The following is a 21780-nucleotide window of genomic DNA, read 5'->3' as shown; positions in this document are numbered from 1 at the left end:
TATCTCTTTTTTTATATATATCTTAAAATATATATCTTAACATCTGGAATTGTGATTACCATCTTTGTTCTTCTTTTTCAAGGTTGCTTTGGCTATTCAGAGTCTTTGTGTTTCCATACAAACACTTTAGTACTATTTGTTTTAGATGTCTGAAAGATGCTGTTGGTATTTTGATAGGGATTGCATTAGATCTTTAGATTGCTTTGGGTAGTATGGATACTTTAACAATATTGGGTCTTCCAATCCATGAGCATGGAACATCTTTCCATTTGTTTGTGTCATCTTTAATTTCTTTTACTAATGTTTTATAGTTTTCAGAGTATAGGTCTTTTACCTCCTTGGTTCTTTAAAATTGGTATTTTATTATTTTTAGTACAACTGTAAATGAGACTGCTTTCTTCATTTCTCTTTCTGCTATTTCATTATTAGTGTATAAAAGTGCAACAGACTTGTTATTATTTTTGTATTGACTTTACTGAATTCATTTATCAATAGTAGTATTTTTGGTGGAGTCTTAAGGATTTTATATATATGGTATCATGTCATCTGCAAATAGTAAATATTTTACTTCTTCCTTACCAATGTGGATGCCTTCTTTTTCTTGACTGATTACTGTAAAAATTCAATAAGAACCATCTTAAGATGGTTCTTTTCATATCCTTTCTCCAACTGATGGTGGAAAAATTGTTTCTATTTATGTATATTTTCCATTTAAATAAAAATGTTATCCTTTAAAAAGTTTTTTGGTGTCATAAATGACCTGAGATTTCTTTTAGGCACAAGCAATGAAAGACAAGGCACATAAATGTTATCCTATCTAACTAACACTTTTCCAAAGCCAATCTTTCTCTGATTGTTGAATGAAAACTGGTAGTAACAGAATGCTACATTTTAACAACTTACTACGTTAGAAAGATAATTATATAATAAGTAACTCTGTAACCATACTACATTAAGAATTCCTACAAATCAATAAGAAGCATATACATTTTCAAAATAGATAATAGATACAAAAAGGTAACTCGTATAAGAAATATTCACAGAAGAGGTAAGAATAGCCAATAGACATATGAAAACATGCTAAACATTAATAATAATTAAAGAATGTTAATTAGTTTATGAAAACATTTCCCTATCAATTAACAAAAATGAAAATGATCAAGAATATTCAATACTGACTAGGACATGGAAAAATAAAAAGTATTTCTATACTAACGGTAGGAGTGTAAATATTTGGTGCAATCTTTTTGAAAGTTAATCTGATGGTATCCATAAAATTATAAACCCATGCACCTACCCTAATCCCCAGAAATCCCATTCTTAAAATCTATCCAATGAAAATATTAGTGTAAGTGTATAATGATATATTTATAAGGGTATTCATTATAGCACTAGCATGGGAGAGTATTGAATACATTTTAGTATGTTCAGACAATGGAATATCAAGCTCTCATTTTAAAACGCAGAACATCTTTGTTATTAGTTTGTAAAGATGTCTAAGATATATTATTAAGCAATTAAAATAAGTGGCAGAAAAGTATATATATCACTTCATTTTTATTTCTGAAAAAGAAACTGTACATAGGTATATATGTAACCATAGAAAAATATTGGCAAGTAAACACACAAACTCTTAACCTATGGAGGGGAAGAGAATTTGGTTTGAAGAGGAGGAAGAGGGAAGATTTTTTATCTTTTATTTAATACTTTGCATTGTTTGAATTCATTTTTTAACAAGTATATATCTTATTTTAAAGATAAAGAAGTATTTAAATATAATATGTATTGGGTTTTGCATTGTACCCATGTTGGGGTTACTTTATCATTGTACTTTTTCATGAAGTGTCACTTGACAGAATGAGACTATTCTCTCAGGACCTCTAAAGGAAAACAAACAAAAACACTAGAAACAACACATTCTCTGCTTGAGTCAGCATTAGTTCATTTCACTGAGGGATAAGTTAAATCTAGAATAGATTTAGAAATCTAGAATGTTTGAGATTAGAAACCTACAAAAAGCATTTTCAACAATGAAGACAGACAGTGAAGATAAACAAAGAATTAAACCCACCTGGACTATATCCAAAACCATGCCGGCTGAAACTGTTCCAAAACCAGCTAGTAAAAATGGTACAAGTATTTGCAGTGCCATGACACCACTGGATTCCTTTGGTGATTTCTGGTTTGTTTCCACAATGGCATCTTCATCCCCTTCACTAGATGCATCTTCATTCTGTAGCATGGCAGCAGCCTCTGCAGTACTCCTTCCATCACAGAACTTGTAGTTGGCATAGTCGTCATACTTGGGGCTGCAGCTTCCTGGTGTGTGCCCATTATTGCCATGAAAAGACTGCTCTGAGAAACTGTGAAACTCCATGTGCTGCTCAGATCGACTGCTAAAAGTCTGTGCTGCTGTTGATAACCCATCTTGCCAAATGCCATTTGCTTTTTTGTGTCTATCTTCCTGGTTTTTCTGGTAAATTACTGGAACCATACTCAACAATAAATTTAAAAACTTATCAGACTGAATTGTATTTAAGCTTAAAGTCCAGTCTACTAAACCTCCTCCACTACTTGGACCACTACTTATGTCATTAGTAATAGATCTTCCTTTGCTATTAGTCATATTGTCATCGCAAAAGACCCTGTACTCCTTGGACCTCAAGCTTTGTACACCATTGTAGGTAAATCAGAACCACACAAATGCTGGTTTGAATTAAGATGTTGCCTTCATTTTGTAGGAAATAACGTTTCTACTAAGAAAAGGTGTATAAGAAGTTCCACAGAGGGACTGGATCTGAAAAGAAGAAAATAAAATAATTTTTTAAAAAATCAGATTAACTATCTTGATACTTAAGATTCTCATATAAAACACTTATGTTCTTAAACCAACCCTAAGGTAATGACACTATGCTTTGTGGGCTTAACACATAATTGTTTTGAGCCATACAGCTACTTTCTAAACAGAAATATAGTACAGAACTTTGTGCTCAAATCTTTGTTAAAAGTGTTTATCTTTAATAAATATATTTTTTAAAGATTTATTTATTTATTCATGACAGACAGAGAGAGAGGCAGAGACACAGGCAGAGGGAGAAACAGGCTCCATGCTGGGAGCCCAACTCAGGACTTGATTTTAGGACTCCAGGATCGCGCCCTGGGCCAAAGGCAGGCACCAAACCGCTGAGCCACCCAGGGATCCCCCTAAAAGTGTTTATCTTTGCATACTTTACATAATTGACACCTATGTAAAGCCATAAAGTCTCTGCAATTCTACAGAGAACAAATTTATTAAATAAAGTGATGGCTTCTGGGGTGCCTGGGTAGCTCAGTCGGTGAAGCAACCAACTCTTGGTTTCAGCTCAGGTCATGACTTCCAGGGTCAGGAGATGGAGCCCTGCTGCAGGCTCTCCTCAGCTGGGAGTCTGCTGGAAGATTCTTTCTCTCTCTCTCTCTCTCTAAAATAAATGAATAAATCTTTAGTGATGGCTTCTATTACTATACAGAGGTCTCAGAATCAAATTGTTACAACTCTTTACATATGTCAGTATATAATAAGTAGTAAAGAATATGGCATTATATTTTAAATGTTAAATAATAAACCTACTTTATTTACAAAATGTATCATATATTTTATCAAAATGTTATTTTTATTAAAATATGAGGAGACAATGATAATGTTTGCCATAAAAATATTTGGTAAATATTCTGAACACTGCTTAGGGCATTTATTTCATATATAAAAATAGGTTGCAATCATATTTGTACAATTCATTACAACTGATTTAGGAATACAATCTCTGTTATCTACAAAATAACTACAAAGAAAAGGAGTTACAGATACTCACTAAATGTTCTACTTTGCAAGCCAACCAAAAGAAAGCTTACAATGCACTTACTACTTAATGCTCTTCTCAAAGTCCGCTCTGACCCCCAATCCCAGAGTAGGCTTCTGAGTGGCTGGCCAGCAACCAAATCCTCTCTAAAGACTCTGAAATCAAGGGACACAGACACATACTATAGCTAGTTTTACAGTGATAGGCACTGAAGCTGCAAGGTCATATACCACCCACCCAGGTAGAGAGCCTGAGTATTTGGACAGCTGCTGCCAGAGCTACATAGGCTTTCAAAGTGATCCACTGCAATGGGTCTAAAGGCCTCAGGTCAGGAACACCCAGGCCTGCCTTGTACTTCCAAGAGCATCGAGATCAAGAAATTGGCACTTCTTTGATAACAGATAGGTGTTCTCACTGCCCAACTGCACTGCCACCCACCAAGTGAGAACTGAGAATTACTACTGCTAGTCACTGCTTTTATTTCTTTTTTTAAATTTTTTTTAGTGGTCACTGCTTTTAATTAAAATTATTACATCCTTCAATGCTTGTTGTCAGTTCCTTAGAATGTCCATCTCCACTCCTTTGATAGGAAGATCAATAGCAAACAGAGGTGTATAGCAAGCAGGTGGTATGGCCTGTCTCATCTATTTCATCATTCACTCATTTTCTTTCCTTCCTTTTTGTGATATGGAGGAATCTTGGAATCCTACTGAGAAACATTTTAAAACAGATTGTGGGACCCCAAATCTACTACTGACCAGGAATATCTATGTTTGAAGACTATACATCTTTCTTTTTAAACTCGCCCAAGGGATTATAGTGCAGACTTCTCGTGGACTTGCTGTAAAAATCCAATGAGTAGGGGCACCAGGGTGGCTCAGTTGGTGAGGGTCTGCCTTCAGCTCAGGGCATGACCCCAGGGTCCCAGGATCAGGTCCCACATCAGGCTCCCTGCATGGAGCCTGCTTCTCCCTCTGCCTGTGTCTCTGCCTCTGTGTCTCTCATGAGCGAATAAATAAAATCTTTAAAAAATAATAATTCAATGAATAGTAGCCATTTTTTGCCATTTGCAGGTTTTCAGTAAACATACATAGCAAGGCAATGTTTAAAGAAAATCAGATGAATGGAACTAATGTCCAGAGTAAAGCAGAGGAGAAACCAAGTAGTCCCAGAAAAAGAAAGACGGCCAGAATAGCTACCCGAGAACTTTCCATGTAATAAGAGGCTCAGCTATACTTCTGGAACTTATGAGGTTCCCAACAGCCTCATATGAGTAGACTGAGTGGCTTTCTGTTCCTTCTACCCATTTGCTTCTTTTTTTAAAGAGTGAGCATTTCACTGCCTCAAAGAGATCTTCAGTTAAATAAAATATAAAACAAACCTCAAAAGGATTGAACTTTAAGATAAATCTATACTACTGAAGGGCCTGTCATGGATACAGGCAATTTCTTCTTCCTTTTGAAGCAGAATTATCCGGTTGATCAAAATGGAGAGAACTGGGGAAACTTGACCAACTAACACTAGATAGAAAAATGAAAGGAAGGGAAGGTGAAGGGTGGGGAGGAATCTCCCAAGACAAGTCCTCTCCATTAGAATATTTACAGGGCATGGCTAAGCACACAGTCAACACAGACTTGGCCAAGCGGGATCCAGATGCAAAGAAAGATACGTACAGCTCATACTTTTGCTCCTAGTATTCTTACTTTGGCATAAGCAATTTGGAAGGTAAGATGGAGAGATGGATATTCAACCAGGGCCTTTGTGCACAGAGACCATGAGGTGGGTCTGAAATCTAGCCCAAGGCTCCATTCATGGGGCTGCCTTCTTCTGGGAGGCACTGTTTTTAAGTTGACACAAATTTCCATTTCCTACGTGAATCTGTTCTTCCTCTATTTCATGCAGTTCAGGTAGGCTTATCAATCAACAGTATCCTACCCTCCAGATCACATGACAAGTGGCTCCAGCAGGACCTAAGTCCTTCCCTGGAATTTTACATTTTTGTTTTCTATTTCCTGAGTGACTACTAGATGCTGGGGTTACACAAAATTAATAAAACGAGCACCATTCCTGCTTCTAATGGATTCTATCTTGTGATGGGGATGATACACACCATATGAGCAAACAAATGAGATAATCTGTGATAAAGGCTCTAAAGGAAACATTTGATTTAATGAGTGAATAAGTTACTGAAGGGCTACTTTAGAGTGAAAGGCCTCTGGAAGAGTTTTCTCACTTCTCTTTGAAGTGACATCATTCTGAAGCTGCCATTTTATCAAAAGTAGCACCTCAAAAAGTCTCCTCTACCACCACCACCACCACCACTTGAAGGGAAGCAGTAGTACTCTACTGTTCCAGATTTTTAAATTTTTAAATTTATTTTATTTTTAACTTGCAACTTGAGGATTTAAAGGTAGGCTATTCTATTAAAGTTCTAAAGATACTGTTTCTCCTCGGCTAGGTCAGTACTACATTAATATAACCTACTAAGTAACTGAAGAATGACATAAAATATTCCCACTGGCATTCTTTACCTTTAAATCCTGAATTCTCTGTGTTAAACAGAAACAAATCTCTAAGAACAAAGAATCTGCTACTTTATTCACTGATGGCCACTATTTGCACAAAATAGAAGTTGCAAATTAAAAAAAAAAATCTGGGGGAGGGGCACCAGGGTGGCTCAGTGGTTGAACATCTGCCTTTGGCACAGGTCATGATCCTGGGGTCCTGGGATCGAGTCCTGCATCCAGGCTCCCTACTCAGTGGGGAACCTACTTCTCCCTCTCCCGCTGCCCCTCCCCCTACTTGGGCTCACTCACTTGCTCTCTCTCCCTCTCAAATAAATAAAATATTTTTAAAAAATAAAATAAAATTACAAATTTAAAAATGTGGAGTAGAGTACAAGTAGAATGGTTAAAACTGTGTCTTGGGATTTTTTTTCTTCCAAAACTGCAAAATGAAAAAAAAATTATCTATACTATCATCTAATGTCAATGAAAATATGAGGCATGATTCAAAAGCCCAGACTGAGTGGCTGTATCAAATCCTGTCATTTAGCAGTTTTGTTCCAAAGAAGACAACTCTATTTTACTGCCTTACGCCCTTGTTACTCTAAATATGGTTTATGGTCCAGCAGCACTGGTATTACCTGGGAGCTTGTTAGACTTGCAGGCTCTCAGCTCCCATCCCTACCCCCAATCTATGAATCAAAACCTTCACTTTTAATAGCATCCCCAAGTGATTTGTGTACACACACAAGTTTGAGAAGCACCTCCCTACACATTCAAAAAAGAATCTGATTTACATTCACTACACTCAAAATGAGTCACACTTTCAAATGTGAATAAAGGTATGAGCACTGGTAATACATAAAACATTACTAATGCAACTGTAAATGTTATACCACCTTGGAAAACAATGGGCATTATCTACTAAAATTAAAGATGTATATGCCCCACATTCCAGCAATTCCACCCCAAATTCATTCCCTGAAGAGACTCTTGCACTGTATACCAGAAGACACATAAAGAATACCCTTAGCAACATTTTCGTACTAGCAAAAAACTGGAATTAGCTCAAGAGAAAATCTAAATTGTGGGATATTCATACACTGGAATATATAAAGGGTATGATAAACACAAATTTCAAAAGAACGGTTGTATTTGGCTAAGTGGTATAAAAACATACAGGAGCACAGCCCGGGTGGCTCAGCGGTTTAGCGCTGCCTTCAGCCCAGGGCCTGATCCTGGAGACCTAGGATCGAGTCCTGCGTCAGGCTCCCTGCATGGAGCCTGCTTCTCCCTCTGCCTGTGTCTCTGCCTCTGTGTGTGTGTGTGTCTCTCAAGAATAAATAAAATATTAAAAAAAAAAAAAACATACAGGGGGCTTCAAAGGTATTGGTTATATTTTTTCAGTTTGATGGTGGATATCTATTTATTACTGTCCTTTACTCATACACGCTACATAAGTGTTTCAGTATGCATGATGTTGTAGACTATTTTACTCCCATTATTGCTACCCTCCTGTAAGGAATTATCTCCACCTGTTGCCACCTTCCTTGAAGGGACTATGAGAGGATTAGACTTCCTCATCTCCACTGACACCAGAGTTGGCCACGTGACTTGCACTGGCCAAGAGAATGACAGCAGCAGAAACACCTACAAGCAGAAGCAGTTCAGCTATGTCTCCCTTTCCCTGTCATGAGATGGGCACGTTCTAGGTTACTGCTGCTTCCTCAAACTGGGTCCTGGGACAAAGATGCGTGCAGAGCCCCAGCTACTGCAGCCAATCCTCAGCAACTCACAGGCAACATGTAATGTGAAGAAGAAATAAAGCATTGTGGTTGAAAGCCACCACGAGTCTGGAATTATTACCATAGCATGATCTATCAAAAACTACCTAAAAGCGTATCTTTAAAAAAAGGATTCTGATATACAGATTCCTGCCTATTTAAGTTTGGGTGAGTCTCTGATCTACTGAGCACTTATGGGTTCCATCTATGGTTAAAGAGTTTTAAAACAGTGGTTTGCAAATATTTAGATCTCATTAACCAGTCAAACTTCCCCTCAAATTTTACCAAGTTAAAAACAATCTTTCCCAAGGGGCACCTGGGTGGCTCAATCAGTTAAGTGTTCAACTCTTGGTTTCGGCTCAGGTCATGATCTCAGGGTTGTGAAACTGAGCCACCCAGAGCTCAGTGCTTTGCATGGAATCCACTTTAGATTCTCCCTCTCCCTCTGCCCCTCCCCCTGATCGCATGTGCTCTCTCTGTCAGATAAATAAAATCTTTAAAACCAATTGTTCCCACCTCACACCTATTAGACTGGCCATCAACAAGAAGATAAAAGATAACAAATGCTGATCAGAATGTGAAGAAAAGGGAACTTTATGTACTGCCAGTGGACTGTAAATTGGTGCAGCCATTATGGAAAACAGTATGGAGGATCCTCAAAAAATTAAAAATAGAACTACCATATGACCTAGCAATTCCACTTCTGGGAACATATCCAAAGGAAACAAAGGCACTAACTTAAAAAGATATCTGCTCCCCTGTGTTCTGAGCACCATTATTTACAATAGCCAGAATGGAACAACCTAAGTGTCCACTGACAGGTAAGTAGACAAAGAAGTTGTCGTGTGTGTACATATATAATACACACACACACACACACACACACACACAATGGAATATTATCCAGCCATAAAAACAAACAAACAAGGAATACCTGCCATCTGCAACAACATGAATGGACTCTGTGCTTTATGAAGGAAGTGAAATAAGTCAAAAAAAGAGAAATGGGAATACCGTATGATCTCATTTATACGTAGAATCTTTTTTAAAAAGAGAAAGACAAAAAAAAGAAAAGGAAAGAAACCTAACCTCAAAGAAAAAAGATCAAATTTGTGGTTACCAGAGATAGAGGCAGGGGGAACCGATGGGGGAATCTGAGGAAAGAGGTCAGAGTACAAACTTTCTGTTATAAGATACACAAGAACTAGAGATATAATGTGCAACACCAGAACTATAGTTAGCACTGCTGTAGGATATATAAAAGTTGTTAGAAAAATGAATCTTGGGGATCCCTGGGTGGCTCAGCAGTTTAGCGCCAGCCTTCAGCCCAGGGCGTGATCCTGGAGACCCGGGATCGAGTCCCGTGTCAGGCTCCTTGCATGGAGCCTGCTTCTCCCTCTGCCTGTGTCTCTGCCTCTCTCTCTCTCTATCATGAATAAATAAAATCTTAAAAAAAAAAAAAAAGTAAAGTAAATCTTAACAGTTCTACCACAAGGAGAAAAAGAGTTTTTTCCTCCCTCATTTCTCTTTATTCTATCTATATGGCATAATGGATATTAATTGAATTTATTGTGGCAATTTTTTCATAACATACATAAGTCAAATCTTTATTTTGTAAACCTGAAACTCACCCAGTGATGTATGTCAATTATATTTCAATAAAACTGTTAAAAATGATATATATATACAAAAATCTAAAGATATTTTAAATGATATTTTTCTAAAAATATAAGTGTACTTTTAACACCAAAATGTAAAAGGGGAGGAGCACCTGCTGGCTAGGTCAGAAGAGCATGCAACTCTTGATCTCCGGGTGGTGAGTTTGAGTCCCACATTAGAAGAAGAGATTACTTAAAATGAACAAATAAATTAAAACTTAGAAAAATAAAATTAAAAAAAAAAGAACATAGAAGAGGCAAAATCTCAGATTAAAAGACAGCTTTCCATTGAACACATTTAGATTTAGATTAGAATCCACTCTATATTCCCTTTGACAGTTTTGTCATGGACAGCACTGGTCTATAGTCATGTCAGGGAGTAACTGACTTTAAGGAAAATAAACTAATACCAGACACTCCTTTATGAATTCTACCTCAGTTACAAAAATGAAAAACATGAATGTTCAAATTGCTTGTTTTTAAAACTTAGGAAAAAGCAGTGTATTTTATGTGTGTTGCTTTATTCTTTGTGCTAGAGGAGGTGTTGTTTCATTGCAAAGGTTATATAATACATGTAAAAAATCCAGCCAACCAGTGAGTTAGCAGGCCTTAATTATTAAGAAAGGCATTAAATGAGAGCTTAAGGGATCCCTGGGTGGCGCAGTGGTTTGGCGCCTGCCTTTGGCCCAGGGCGCGATCCTGGAGACCCGGGATCGAATCCCACATCAGGCTCCCGGTGCATGGAGCCTGCTTCTCCCTCCGCCTGTGTCTCTGCCTCTCTCTCTCTCTCTGTGACTATCATAAATAAATAAATAAAAATTTAAAAAAAAAAATTTAAAAAATAAATAAATAAATAAATAAATAAATAAATGAGAGCTTAATACTTTGTTATCTTCCCATACCAAAAGTGATTTGAGTTATTGTTACCAGTATTATCACATTTAGTCAAAAATCTCAACTTGTCCATCAGGTGGGTATTTTATATGTGTATAAATATATTTGTATAAATCGTATATATTTGTATAAATTGTGTACTTTCTGCTCCTTTCGCTTTCTCTTTGGGTATATGTCTTCTGTGTTTCTGTTTGTTCTTCAAAAGTAGGTAGTAACCAAAGAGGATGTATTATGTGGTCAATTAAATTAGCTTTCAAAAGGTTATGGCAAACAAAACCAGACTTCAGCTGATCTACAAATTATTTCCTTGTTTCATAAACAATTTTGGTTCATTCTTTTGAATAATACTCGGTTAAGTACTTAACTATTTAATTGTATAATCAGTTCATAAAGAAGGATTATGTCTATTTAATTTGCTTTTTTGAAGCACCCAAAAAGCAGGTTGACTTTATAGCTGCTCAGTTTTAACTATTTTCATTTTAAGTTCTAAACCTATGTAAACTTAAATCCTTACCAATTTCTCTCAATGATTAACATTGAGAGAAAAATTATGTTTAAAAACCTTTTAGATTTCAATTTCATGACCTGAACGTCAGCTTCTCCATTTCCTATTCGCAATTCTCTTTTCCTGAAGTATTTACCATCAATCAGCACATATCCCAAACAGCTCCTAAACAATCATTCCTCTGGTATTCTTGTGTTCACCCTAACACTACTTTCTGCCATTCTGCCATGACCTCATGCAGAGGCACTCTGCATGAGGGTACTCACCAGAACCCAGGAGGGCACCCTAGCACCATTTATGGAGATCAGAGATCTTGACAGCTTGACTATTGAGTCATATTGAAAAACTCTCTTCTCCATTTGAGCTAGCCCTACAGCTATTACCAAAATCATTTCTCATTTTCAGCCCTTTGATCTCATCATTCTCATCCACTGAGCTCTACATTGCTTATTTGAGGTTTTTTTGTTTGTTTGTTTGTTTGTTTTGAGTTTCCTAATGTTTCACACTGACTTGATTCCTTCTACTAGATTATCTAAACCAGGTATATTATTTTCTTTTCTAAGCTTCCTTTATTCAATCCAGTTTCCTTTATTCAGCTTTTCCACTTCTACACTTTCTACCAGATTGTTCCACCTCAAAGAAATCTACCCAAATCAATGTAAAACTAAGGGTACAGAGAGGAAAGAACAGTCAAAATTAAATGCCAAAAATAGTTAGCAATTTTCCTATCACTTACAGTTTAAAAAAAGAGAATTTTTTTAAATGAAACGTATCCATTTCGTTCCCACATGACAGAAATGACATGTTGTGTTTCCTGTGATATGTAATAGATCACTTGGCCCTCAAAAGAAATCAATATGGAAATATAAAAGAAATCTCAAGAATTCCAAAGGCACTATTACTGCTTGGCAGAAGAATATAATTCATGGTATCCAGTTAAGAATATATAACTAGAAAAAATACATGAATGTCTTCTGATCATGTCCTGCAGCTAAACAAGGAACAGTAACTACAGTAACTATCCCACCATAACAATTCTAAGGAATGAAGGTGAGTCAATTCAATAACTGTCCCACAGACTTTACAAGATCGAAGTATCAAATTGGTCCAAACAACAGCTGAGTAATAGTAATTTACATCTTATAAATTTTTATTACTGTTCAGCTCCTTTAAAAATACTTAGAAACTGAGGGATACCTGGTTCAGTCGGTTAAGGATCCAACTCTTGCTTTCAGCTCAGGTCATCATCTCAAGGTCCTGGGATCAAGCCCCATGTCCAGCTCTGTGCTGGGAGCCACGTATAGGCTTGGGATTCCCTCTCCCTCTCTCTGCCCCTCCCCCTGCATGCATATCATATCTACACACTCTTTCTCCCTCTCTCAATTAAATAAATAAAATCTTTTTTGAAAAAGTACTTAGAAATTAAAATATAAGACACCATCTCACAAAGACCATCCTCCCTGGTTAAAAGGCTCACCTCTAAAATACAATGAGAATATCTCCCTGTTTTTCTTTTTTGTCTAAAATATATAACCATCTTCTTTTAAAAACTTGACTTCTTGGGATCCCTGGGTGGCGCAGCGGTTTGGCGCCTGCCTTTAGCCCAGGGTGTGATCCTGGAGACCAGGGATCGAATCCCACGTCGGGCTCCGGGTGCATGGAGCCTGCTTCTCCCTCTGCCTGTGTCTCTGCCTCTCTCTGCCTCTCTCTCTCTGTGACTATCATTAAAAAAATAAAAATAAAAATATTAAAAAAAAAACTTGACTTCTTTGACTTAAACTGAATTTAAGCACTCACGTAAGTTTCATTTAAGTTATAGGTAGTGACCTCAAACTTTACTGGCAAGTTAGGAAAAACTGGGAGAAGGAAAGAACAATTAACTGCTATCTCAGTAACAATGAATTGCTGTAAAATTGGTGGCTCTGATATTTCCTAACAAACACAAAAGCTTGAGAAGTCACGGACATGATTCAACTACTGAGATCCAAAACCTAGCTGACTACATAAAACAATCACTCATTTCTAAAATTGCACACTGACAAAAAAAGAGTAATGTCTTGAAATTTATCAATTCTTTCTATATGCCTAAAAAACAACCAAACATTTGTAAAGAATTTAAGACCAGAAATAATCAGCTGATACACTAAATCTTCTGTATAATAAATCCTCAACACATCTCAAACAATTTTTCAAAGAAAACCAGATCCAGAGCAACTAATTTTGTTTCAGAATCACTACCTTCAATTCCACTGAATAAATAAGTAAATAATTTTTGAAAGAATGCTTTATTTAGGATAGACCAAAAACAAGCTAATGAGTCAACTACAACACAATTCACAGTTAAACCATTTCTACTTATTCAGAAAATATTGACAGAATAAATACGTGTGTGTCCAAAGAACTAAGTGTATTGCATAAACAAAGTACAGTTTATTCTACCAAGTGCCATCAGTTAGATTATATCTAGTCCCTATAAAACCAACTAAAAAAATGGGGCGAAAAATTCAATCATTTAACTAGATATTCTGATTAAGTTCACAGCAATACACAAATTCTTTTTCTAAGACAGGAAGTCAACTATTACCAGAAATATCGGTTAGTGCTACTATTTGAAAAAACTTGAGGAATAGTTAGATAGCAAAAGAGTACAATCAGAGAACCCTGTTTTAAGCTTTTCAATAATAAAACAAAGTAGGGATGCCTGGGTGGCTCAGTGGTTGGGCATCTGCCTTTAGCTCAGGACTTGATCCTGGAGTCCTGGGATGAGTCCCACTTCGGGCCCGCTTCTCCCTCTATCTATGCCTCTGCCTCTCTCTCTCTTTTTCTCTCTCTCTCTCTCTCTGTGTGTGTCTCTCACAAATAAAATCTTTTAAAAAATTAAATTTAAAAAAGTTTATTTCTGTTACTGTCTTAAACATTTCTTTCATGTATCTTATTCAAAAACTCACTTAATGACTCTCTCCTTTAATTGACAAGCAATGGACATTCATTAATTTCCTGAGAACTGCTGAGAACATCCCCTTCTCATCAATCATTCATGCATGAAGTCATATGAAACTTTATTTAGAAACAATACAGTTAGCCTTGCTACCGAAAATTGATATTTTTACTTTTCTTTAATAAATATTGAGCCATCTTATTTTTTTCCTTTAGCAGCAAAGAAACTTACAGGTATATCAAAAATTCAAATCTATGATTAATTTATCCATTTTAACGTTATACTTCTAGTTTTATTTTCTTTGGTACTAGTTTTATAATTCTTTTTTAAAAAAAGCCAACATTTCTTGTATTATTTTTTTTATAAACTGACTCAACACCTTTGTGTAAAGCATAGTGTACATAAGACTAAAACATAAATATATTTCCTTACCATTTTTCTCTGGCACTTGTGAATCTGAAATACCAAAATTAGGAAGTTATGAGTTCATCAGCATTTCAAATGAGTAAAAACTATTCTTCAGAACTCATACAAAAGTATACTTTCATTTTTCCCCCACATAACACATGCTTATGTTCTTATAGACAATTAAACCCTACAAATGCAAACCCACTCCCGGACCAACGTAAAATATACACTTAACTCTGTATAATTAAACTGAAAATTGAAAATGAAAGCTTCCAGAATTTCAAGGTGCAGAAAGGATACCAATGTGTCAAAATTTAAGAGAAAGAAAATTCTATTTTTAAGAATAGATAAAGGAAGAAAGGAAGCTAATGTGTTAAGGTTTAAAAGAAAAATAAAATTTTGTTTTTAAGAAAAGGGAAGGAAAGGATTGGCCACGTGTAAAGTTAGCATTTTTTCTTCTCCATTTTTAGACCTAGAGTGCCCCATAATTTTCACAGTATCTCATTTCAACTATTTACTCAAAGCACTTCTGTCTATCCACCATCCCCCTCTTTCTTTCCCCTATCTCAGAGGTGAAGCAGGACCCTTATGCACAGGCCACATGAATTTACATTACCTTCCAAAGTTATGAAACAGGGCAGCTCCCTCTCTCAGGTGTTCCTCAAGTGGTAGCCTAATGTCACCTTCCCTTGCTGGGACACTTTCACAATGGCAGCACCCAAGGAGATGAAGCTGATCTTCTACCTTCCCAAACTGCACTTTCCTTAAAGAGTATTCCCGGGTACACAGCGCTGTGAAGTCAGTTCAAACGCATGGAGTCGGTACAAGAGACTGTTCAGACTGTTCGCAGATTAGGTAAACTACAGGTACACAGTGTTATGTTACTCAATTATCTTGGCAGCGAAGTGAAACAATGCCCTAACTCAGTATCTTTACTCCCTGCAATCAACTTTCTCCTCTCTACCCTTTGGTCAGGGCTATGTACCTTTTTATTCAAATATCAGTTAAAAAAAAAAAAAAAGGTGCAGGGGGAGCTCTAAGTCCAACTTGAAGTTCAAGCTAACTACCCTCAAAGACACCTAAAAATCAACTTAGTTGTCATGATGGTCTTTGCTCAAAAAGTGTCTTGACTACCCTTCCTTCTTTCCCAGCTCATTTGAAACTGTGCTTCTAATGCACCTAGGATAGGGTTTTGGGGTTTTTTTCTTTTTTCTTTTTCTCATAGAAGCAATAGGTTTTCAGAAAAAAAAAAAAAAAGCAAGGATACATAAAAATGGTTTATTCTGGAAACCCATCATTCAGAGATATTCATTAATGACATGTTGGTATATATAACTTTTTTTTTTACTATACTTTTTCTCTATATATGTTTAAAACAAAAATAGGTTCATACTGTACATATTATTTTACATCCTGCTTTCTGCATTTCATAAAATATCCCCCAAATTTCCTTTTCAATAATATCCTATGAAGCTACTTTTAATGATTACTCACAATTTCCTCTTTCTAAAACTCCTAGGAGCTCCAAAATTGCCCCTTTCTTCCCTACTTCTCCCTCTCCACTCATTCCCCAGTATATTCAGCACAATTAAAAGGCAGACATATCAGTTAGTACAACTGTTAGAAAAAACTTGAGGAATAGTTAGCAAAGGTGTTCAGAGAATCCTATTTTGAGGTTGAGAAACTGCTTTTCAATAATAAAACAAAGTATATTTCTCTTACTCTGCCTTCATTTAATGAACACATCCTAAACAGTACCATATAGCTGTTATTCTGCTGTATTCATTTTTCATAGCCAAGGTTTCATTTATATTTGTTAGATAATTGTGAATAAGTAACTGTATCTACCCCACCATGCTCCAAAGCAGGGCCAGATTCCCACAAACCATCACATATATTTCATAATAATAACTCCAAACAAATTACTAATGATTTTTTTTCTAGAAAGACTACCTCATTGTCTTTTAAAAATTATAAAACGTAGGCGCCTGGTGGCTCAGTGGTTGAGTGTCTGCCTTTGGCTCAAGCTGTGATCCCGGGGTCCTGGGATTGAGTCCCACATTGGGCTCCCTGCATGGAGCCTGCTTCTCCCTCTGCCTGTGTCTCTGCCTTTCTCTCTGTGTCTCTGATAAATAAATAAATAAATAAAATCTTTTTTAAAAAATTTTTAAATTTTATTTATTTGACCGAATGAATGAGAGAAAGAGCACACACAAGCAGGGGTAGATGGAGAGGGAGAAGCTGACTCCTCTGCTGAGCAGGGAGCCCGACGTGGGGCTCAATTCCAGGACCCTGGGATCACGACCTGGGCTGAAGGCAGACGCCCAGATGACTGACTTGAGCCACCCAGGCACTCCCCAAAAATTTAAAAATAAAATAAAAATTATAAAAATTAATGTTTTTCTCTCTTTTGGTGCTTCCTTGCTAATGCTCAAATGCATGCTTAGGTTGCCTATATAGCACTACCCCCAGGGATTGAGAAAGGGCTAGGTTTTGTTCTAAGGAGTAATATGATTTAATTTTTTTCTCCAAGATTTTATTTAAATTTCAGTTAGTGTAATTACACTAATACAGTGTCTTATGAGTTTCAGGCATAAAACTTAGTGATTCAAGAGTAATATGATTTTAAATTCAGATTATGAAACCTATGCACAAAATCCTACACCTGAGTATAGAGATTTCAGTCAAGTACATTTTGAAGAGGAAAGAATATTAACTGGCTGTTCAAAGTTGTATTACTGATGTGGAACCACTGGCAAATGCTTTATGCTAGGTCTGAAACTGTACAAAGCTTATGGAAGTATTTGCTATGCTTTCATTAAATGAATTAATCAATAACAGGACTTGCATTGAGTGATTTTATGGGGAAATTCCAAGTGATTTATTCAGCAAATCTCCACACTTCAATTAAGAGATGATTTTCTTTCAAAAAATTCAATGTCAAGAAGTATCAACACATAATGATAACGACAGTAGTTAGGAGCTTGCGCTCTGAAATCATATTGTTTTGGCTTATATACTGACTTTCACTAGCTGTGGAAACTATGTCTCTCACCTCAGTTTCCTCACAAAAAAAATATCTTCCTCACTGGGTCTTTATGAAGATTAAATAAATTAGTACATGTAAAGTGCATATATCAGTGTATTGAGCCTTCAAAAAATGTTAATCATCATCATTATTCATCATTCTTTTTACACATTTTTATAAAAGGTTCAAAACCTAATGTTCCACCTCTTTTGCCCCTTACTAAGGAATATACTATACCGTAGGATCATAAAAATATCATACATTGCTGTATTGAACCCTGGCTTATAATTTTCAGATCTACTGTTTTGTTCTAATGTTCTTTATTTTTTTTCTAATGTTCTTTAAAAAAAAAAAATCAACTGAGGTTTAATATTTATCTTTTATATAATTTATCCCATCCTACTTTTTTAAAGCATTATTTATTTATTTGAGAGAGCATGAGTGAGGTGGGGAGCAGGAGAGGAAGATAGTAACTTTAGCAGACTCCATGCTCAGCACAGGGCCCAAGGCAGGGCTCATCTCACGACCCTGAAATCATGACCTTGAGCCAAAACCATGCGTCAGACGCTTAACCGACTGTACCAGCAGGGCACTGAAATCCCATCCTACTTTTAATTTAATTAATTAAACTGCCAGCAGGCTATAAAGTGTTACATTTATACACTGACCACTATGTATATATACTATACAGTACTTAGATATACTGAACAATAAAGGTCTTCAGGAAACCAGTGTTTAAAAGAAAAAAAGAAAATGAAAGCTGGAATAGGAAGTAGCTCTAACACCATTGTTAGGTTTACATACCATATCTGATGTGTTTTTTAATTTTATTTTTTATTTTTATTTTTTTAAAGATTTTTATTTATTTATTCATAGAGACACAGAGAGAGAGAGAGGCAGAGACACAGGCAGAGGGAGAAACAGGCTCCATGCAGGAAGCCCAACGTGGGACTCGATCCAGGGTCTCCAGGATCACGCCCCGGGCTGCAGGCGGCACCAAACCGCTGCGCCACCAGGGCTGCCCGATGTTTTTTAATTTTAAAAAGGGACCTAAATAACATTTTTACAATCTACAAATAAAACAGACTACCTTAAACCACAATTGTAGGGTTTATTCTGAAGAACTGTCTGCTCAACCAGAACATGAAGCGCTAGAAAGATGGAATCCATCATGAGTTTGCCTGGAATTATTTTGAAGACTTATAATCTAGAAAGGCTAGAGTACAAGAGTTTTCTGACTTTTTGGGATGCCTGAGTGGCTCAGGACGTGATCCTGGGGTCCTAGGATGGAGTCCCACAACAGGCTCCCTCCGGGGAGCCTGCTTCTCCCTCTGCTTGTGTCTGCTTCTGTGTGTTTCTCACAAATAAATAAAATCTTAAAAAAAAAATAAGTTTTCTGACTTTAAAAAAAGAAAACTCAAATGTTACTATAAAAATTATTACTTATCTAAAAACATAAAGAGGAAAGTGGCAGATATCATGAAGAAAATAGCAGATCAGGCTCTGGCTCTCTCATAGTCTTTTTTGAAAACCTGGGAGACACATATGTCCACACATTGCTGTTTAGGAAACTAAGTCTCAAAGATGTTAAGGAATATGCCCAAGTTGTAAACTTAGTAAGATAAAGATGCAGGAATTGAATTCATGACTTTCTGACTAACCAGGTAATGATACAGAAGACACCACCTGTATTCTCTGTTATGATCCTTCCACACCAGTGTAAGTGGCCACAGGAGACAAGGCTGACAGAACCAAGGTCCTTCCAAGGCTCATTCTCAGCTCTGCTCATGCCCAACACTGGCATCCAGTAACTTGGATTCAAGTTATTTTTAAACACTATTGATTGTTCAAGAATGAAAATAGCTCCTTCTTGAAGTCTCATCCTTAATTCACAAGTGAACTCTGCATTTTCTATTACTCAGCTAATAAATGAACAAGTATTTACTAAAGACCCAGAAATGTAGCTGTATCATAAATTGCCCTTTTATAAGTGCCACATAAAACTGTAGAGGACACCATTTCTATTTTTAGTACCTGTCCTCCCCACAATGCTCTTACTTTGCAAAAAAACATTATTGCCCTTATTTACACGAAGGTCATCCTTTACTAGTTGGAGTTTTGGTACAAAATTCTGCATATTTCCCATTCAGTATTAGTCAAAATGTAGGTGTTCGCTAAATACATGTTGAAATAAGGAATGAACAAAACAAAGGTGAACAGAACTTTAAAGAACAGGTAAGATTTAGAGAGATGGGAAAAAAAGTCAGGGTGGAGGCGTGGGGGAGTACATTCTAACAAATTGACTGGTTAAAAACTCCTGGGGAAATCAAAAGATCTGTGTAGAACATTCCTATCACTGTGTAGCAAAATGGTAAACTGGGTAAGACCTGGAATTCCTAGAGGGCTTGGACTTCATTTTGATAAATTAGGCAATTAGGCCCATAGTTTTTAAACATTTATTTTTAATGCAAAGCAATTATTTGTTTAAATTAAACCCTATGTGAAATACATATATATATATATGTGTGTGTATATATATATATATATATATATATATATATATATATATATATATATATATAATAGGAACAAACAAAGCAGTATAGGGTTTTTAGCACCCTGGTTCCCACCCACTTGGTCTCCACCTACCCAACTTGAGAAGAACCAGAAGACCCTCATGAGAGCACAATTCAAAATCAGAAAAAGGTCTACTGCTCCAAGTATTTACTTATAAAGAACTAGGATGGCCTAGGTTGGGGGGTGGGGGGTGGAGATAGGGTAGGGTAAGGAAGGACTTGAAATACCATTTTCACTTTTTAAATCTTGCATATTTTTATATTATTTGAATTTCTGTTATATTGAACACTTTTTATTTTTTAATCTAAAAAGTAATAAGAAATCATTGCTCTAAAAAAGTACTTTTAATGGTTAAATTTCAAGAGCATTGCCACATTTTAATGAATCATTTCCCTAGAGCAGGACATTTTCTTGACTAAACTACATTGCAATGAAAATGAACATCTTTGTGCATAATAATTTCCCATATTTAGAATTATTTCCTTAGGATAAATTTATACAAGTTAGCAGTTTCAATTTAGGTTCTACAATGCACTGCTTAAAATAGGACTCTGTAGAACATAAAAATATAAAATTCAGTATTTTTAAAAAGCCATCCCATATTAGCAAAATTAGATTCTAGCACTCATGTTTAAGCTACATAAAATCTAATTTACAAAACTAATTAGCCAAGTTTCCACATCTCAAAAGTGTAATAAAGAGAAATTTGAATCAGAACTTGAAATTTACCTTTCATGAATTTTTCATAACTTCTCTTGCCACTTATTGAAACCATATACTTAAAGAATTTTTCCTTCACAGTTGGGTTTCACAATCTAATTCTGTGAAGTCACAGTACTGTGACAGTACAATCATTTTCTGGCAACAAACTGACATCATTAGATTCTTATTTGTAAGTTCTTTGGGATATATGGATATTCTATTTTTACTTCTAAGACCAAAATTTTAATATTCTGTTGCCTCTCCATTAAGTTCATATGATTGATACATTTTAATGTAATTTATTCTCTTTGTTCCTAGCCATCTCCACAAAACTGTCTTTTGGTGAGTGCTCAAAAAAATGCCTATCCAAACAAAACACAAATGACTGCTGGACGGCCTCCTCTCATGAATAATCAGTCATTGCTCTATACTCTTTGGGAAGAAAAACTCCCAAATCAGAAAATCTGTTGTTCTTTTTCTTCTCTCTGCTATTGTTTTAATTTAAGAGTGCTTTTTGTTAAATTATATTTTATTATTTATTTATTTATTTATTTATTCATGACAGACATAGAGAGAGAGAGAGGGGCAGAGACACAGGCAGAGGGAGAAGCAGGCTCTGTGCAGGGAGCCCCACGCCACACTCAATCCCAGGTCTCCAGGATCACACCCTGGGCTGAAGGCGGTGCTAAACCACTGAGCCACCGGGGCTGCCCTAAATTATATTTTAAATAAATCAATATGGCTCTATCACTAACACGATTCCAACTGAGAAAAAAAGATTTTCTAATAAAGCCTACTTCTTTGCACAAGCAAGAATTATTAGAAATGCCAAGGTCATTTCTCCTCCTATGTAACATTTCTAAAATTAAGAATGCTTAGACTCTATCAACAAAGATTTGCTTAATCCCTAGTGGGTACCAAGCAGTAAGCTAAATGCCAGAGGTTC

The 21780-nt window shown here is 36.1% G+C and overlaps 1 protein-coding gene across 11 annotated transcripts in view; it reads right to left on the bottom strand.

Moving 5' to 3' along the window:
• SLC41A2 (solute carrier family 41 member 2) overlaps positions 1 to 21780 on the bottom strand; it is a 127701-nt gene that overhangs the window by 100748 nt on the left and 5173 nt on the right. For 3 of the 11 annotated variants that reach the window (XR_011997972.1, XM_072742451.1, XM_072742455.1), the window contains exons 2-3: positions 3900 to 3991; positions 2072 to 2797 (exon numbers count right to left, since the gene is read on the bottom strand). Coding sequence is in view for 8 of the 11 variants with exons in the window: in XM_072742451.1 (XP_072598552.1) it covers positions 2072 to 2626 (555 nt within the window). In the remaining 3 variants the exon portion in view is untranslated. Of the gene's footprint in view, positions 1 to 2071; positions 2798 to 3899; positions 3992 to 14551; positions 14576 to 15143; positions 15411 to 21780 lie in introns of those variants that run through there. The other 8 variants (XR_011997971.1, XM_072742456.1, XM_072742453.1 and 5 more) reach the window with 7 other exon arrangements.

Source organism: Vulpes vulpes, chromosome 16, assembly GCF_048418805.1.
Source record: "Vulpes vulpes isolate BD-2025 chromosome 16, VulVul3, whole genome shotgun sequence".
NCBI classification, from domain to species: Eukaryota; Metazoa; Chordata; class Mammalia; order Carnivora; family Canidae; genus Vulpes; species Vulpes vulpes.
The sequence above is the reverse complement of the archived record's forward strand: the minus strand, read 5'-3'. Positions and strand labels throughout refer to the sequence as shown.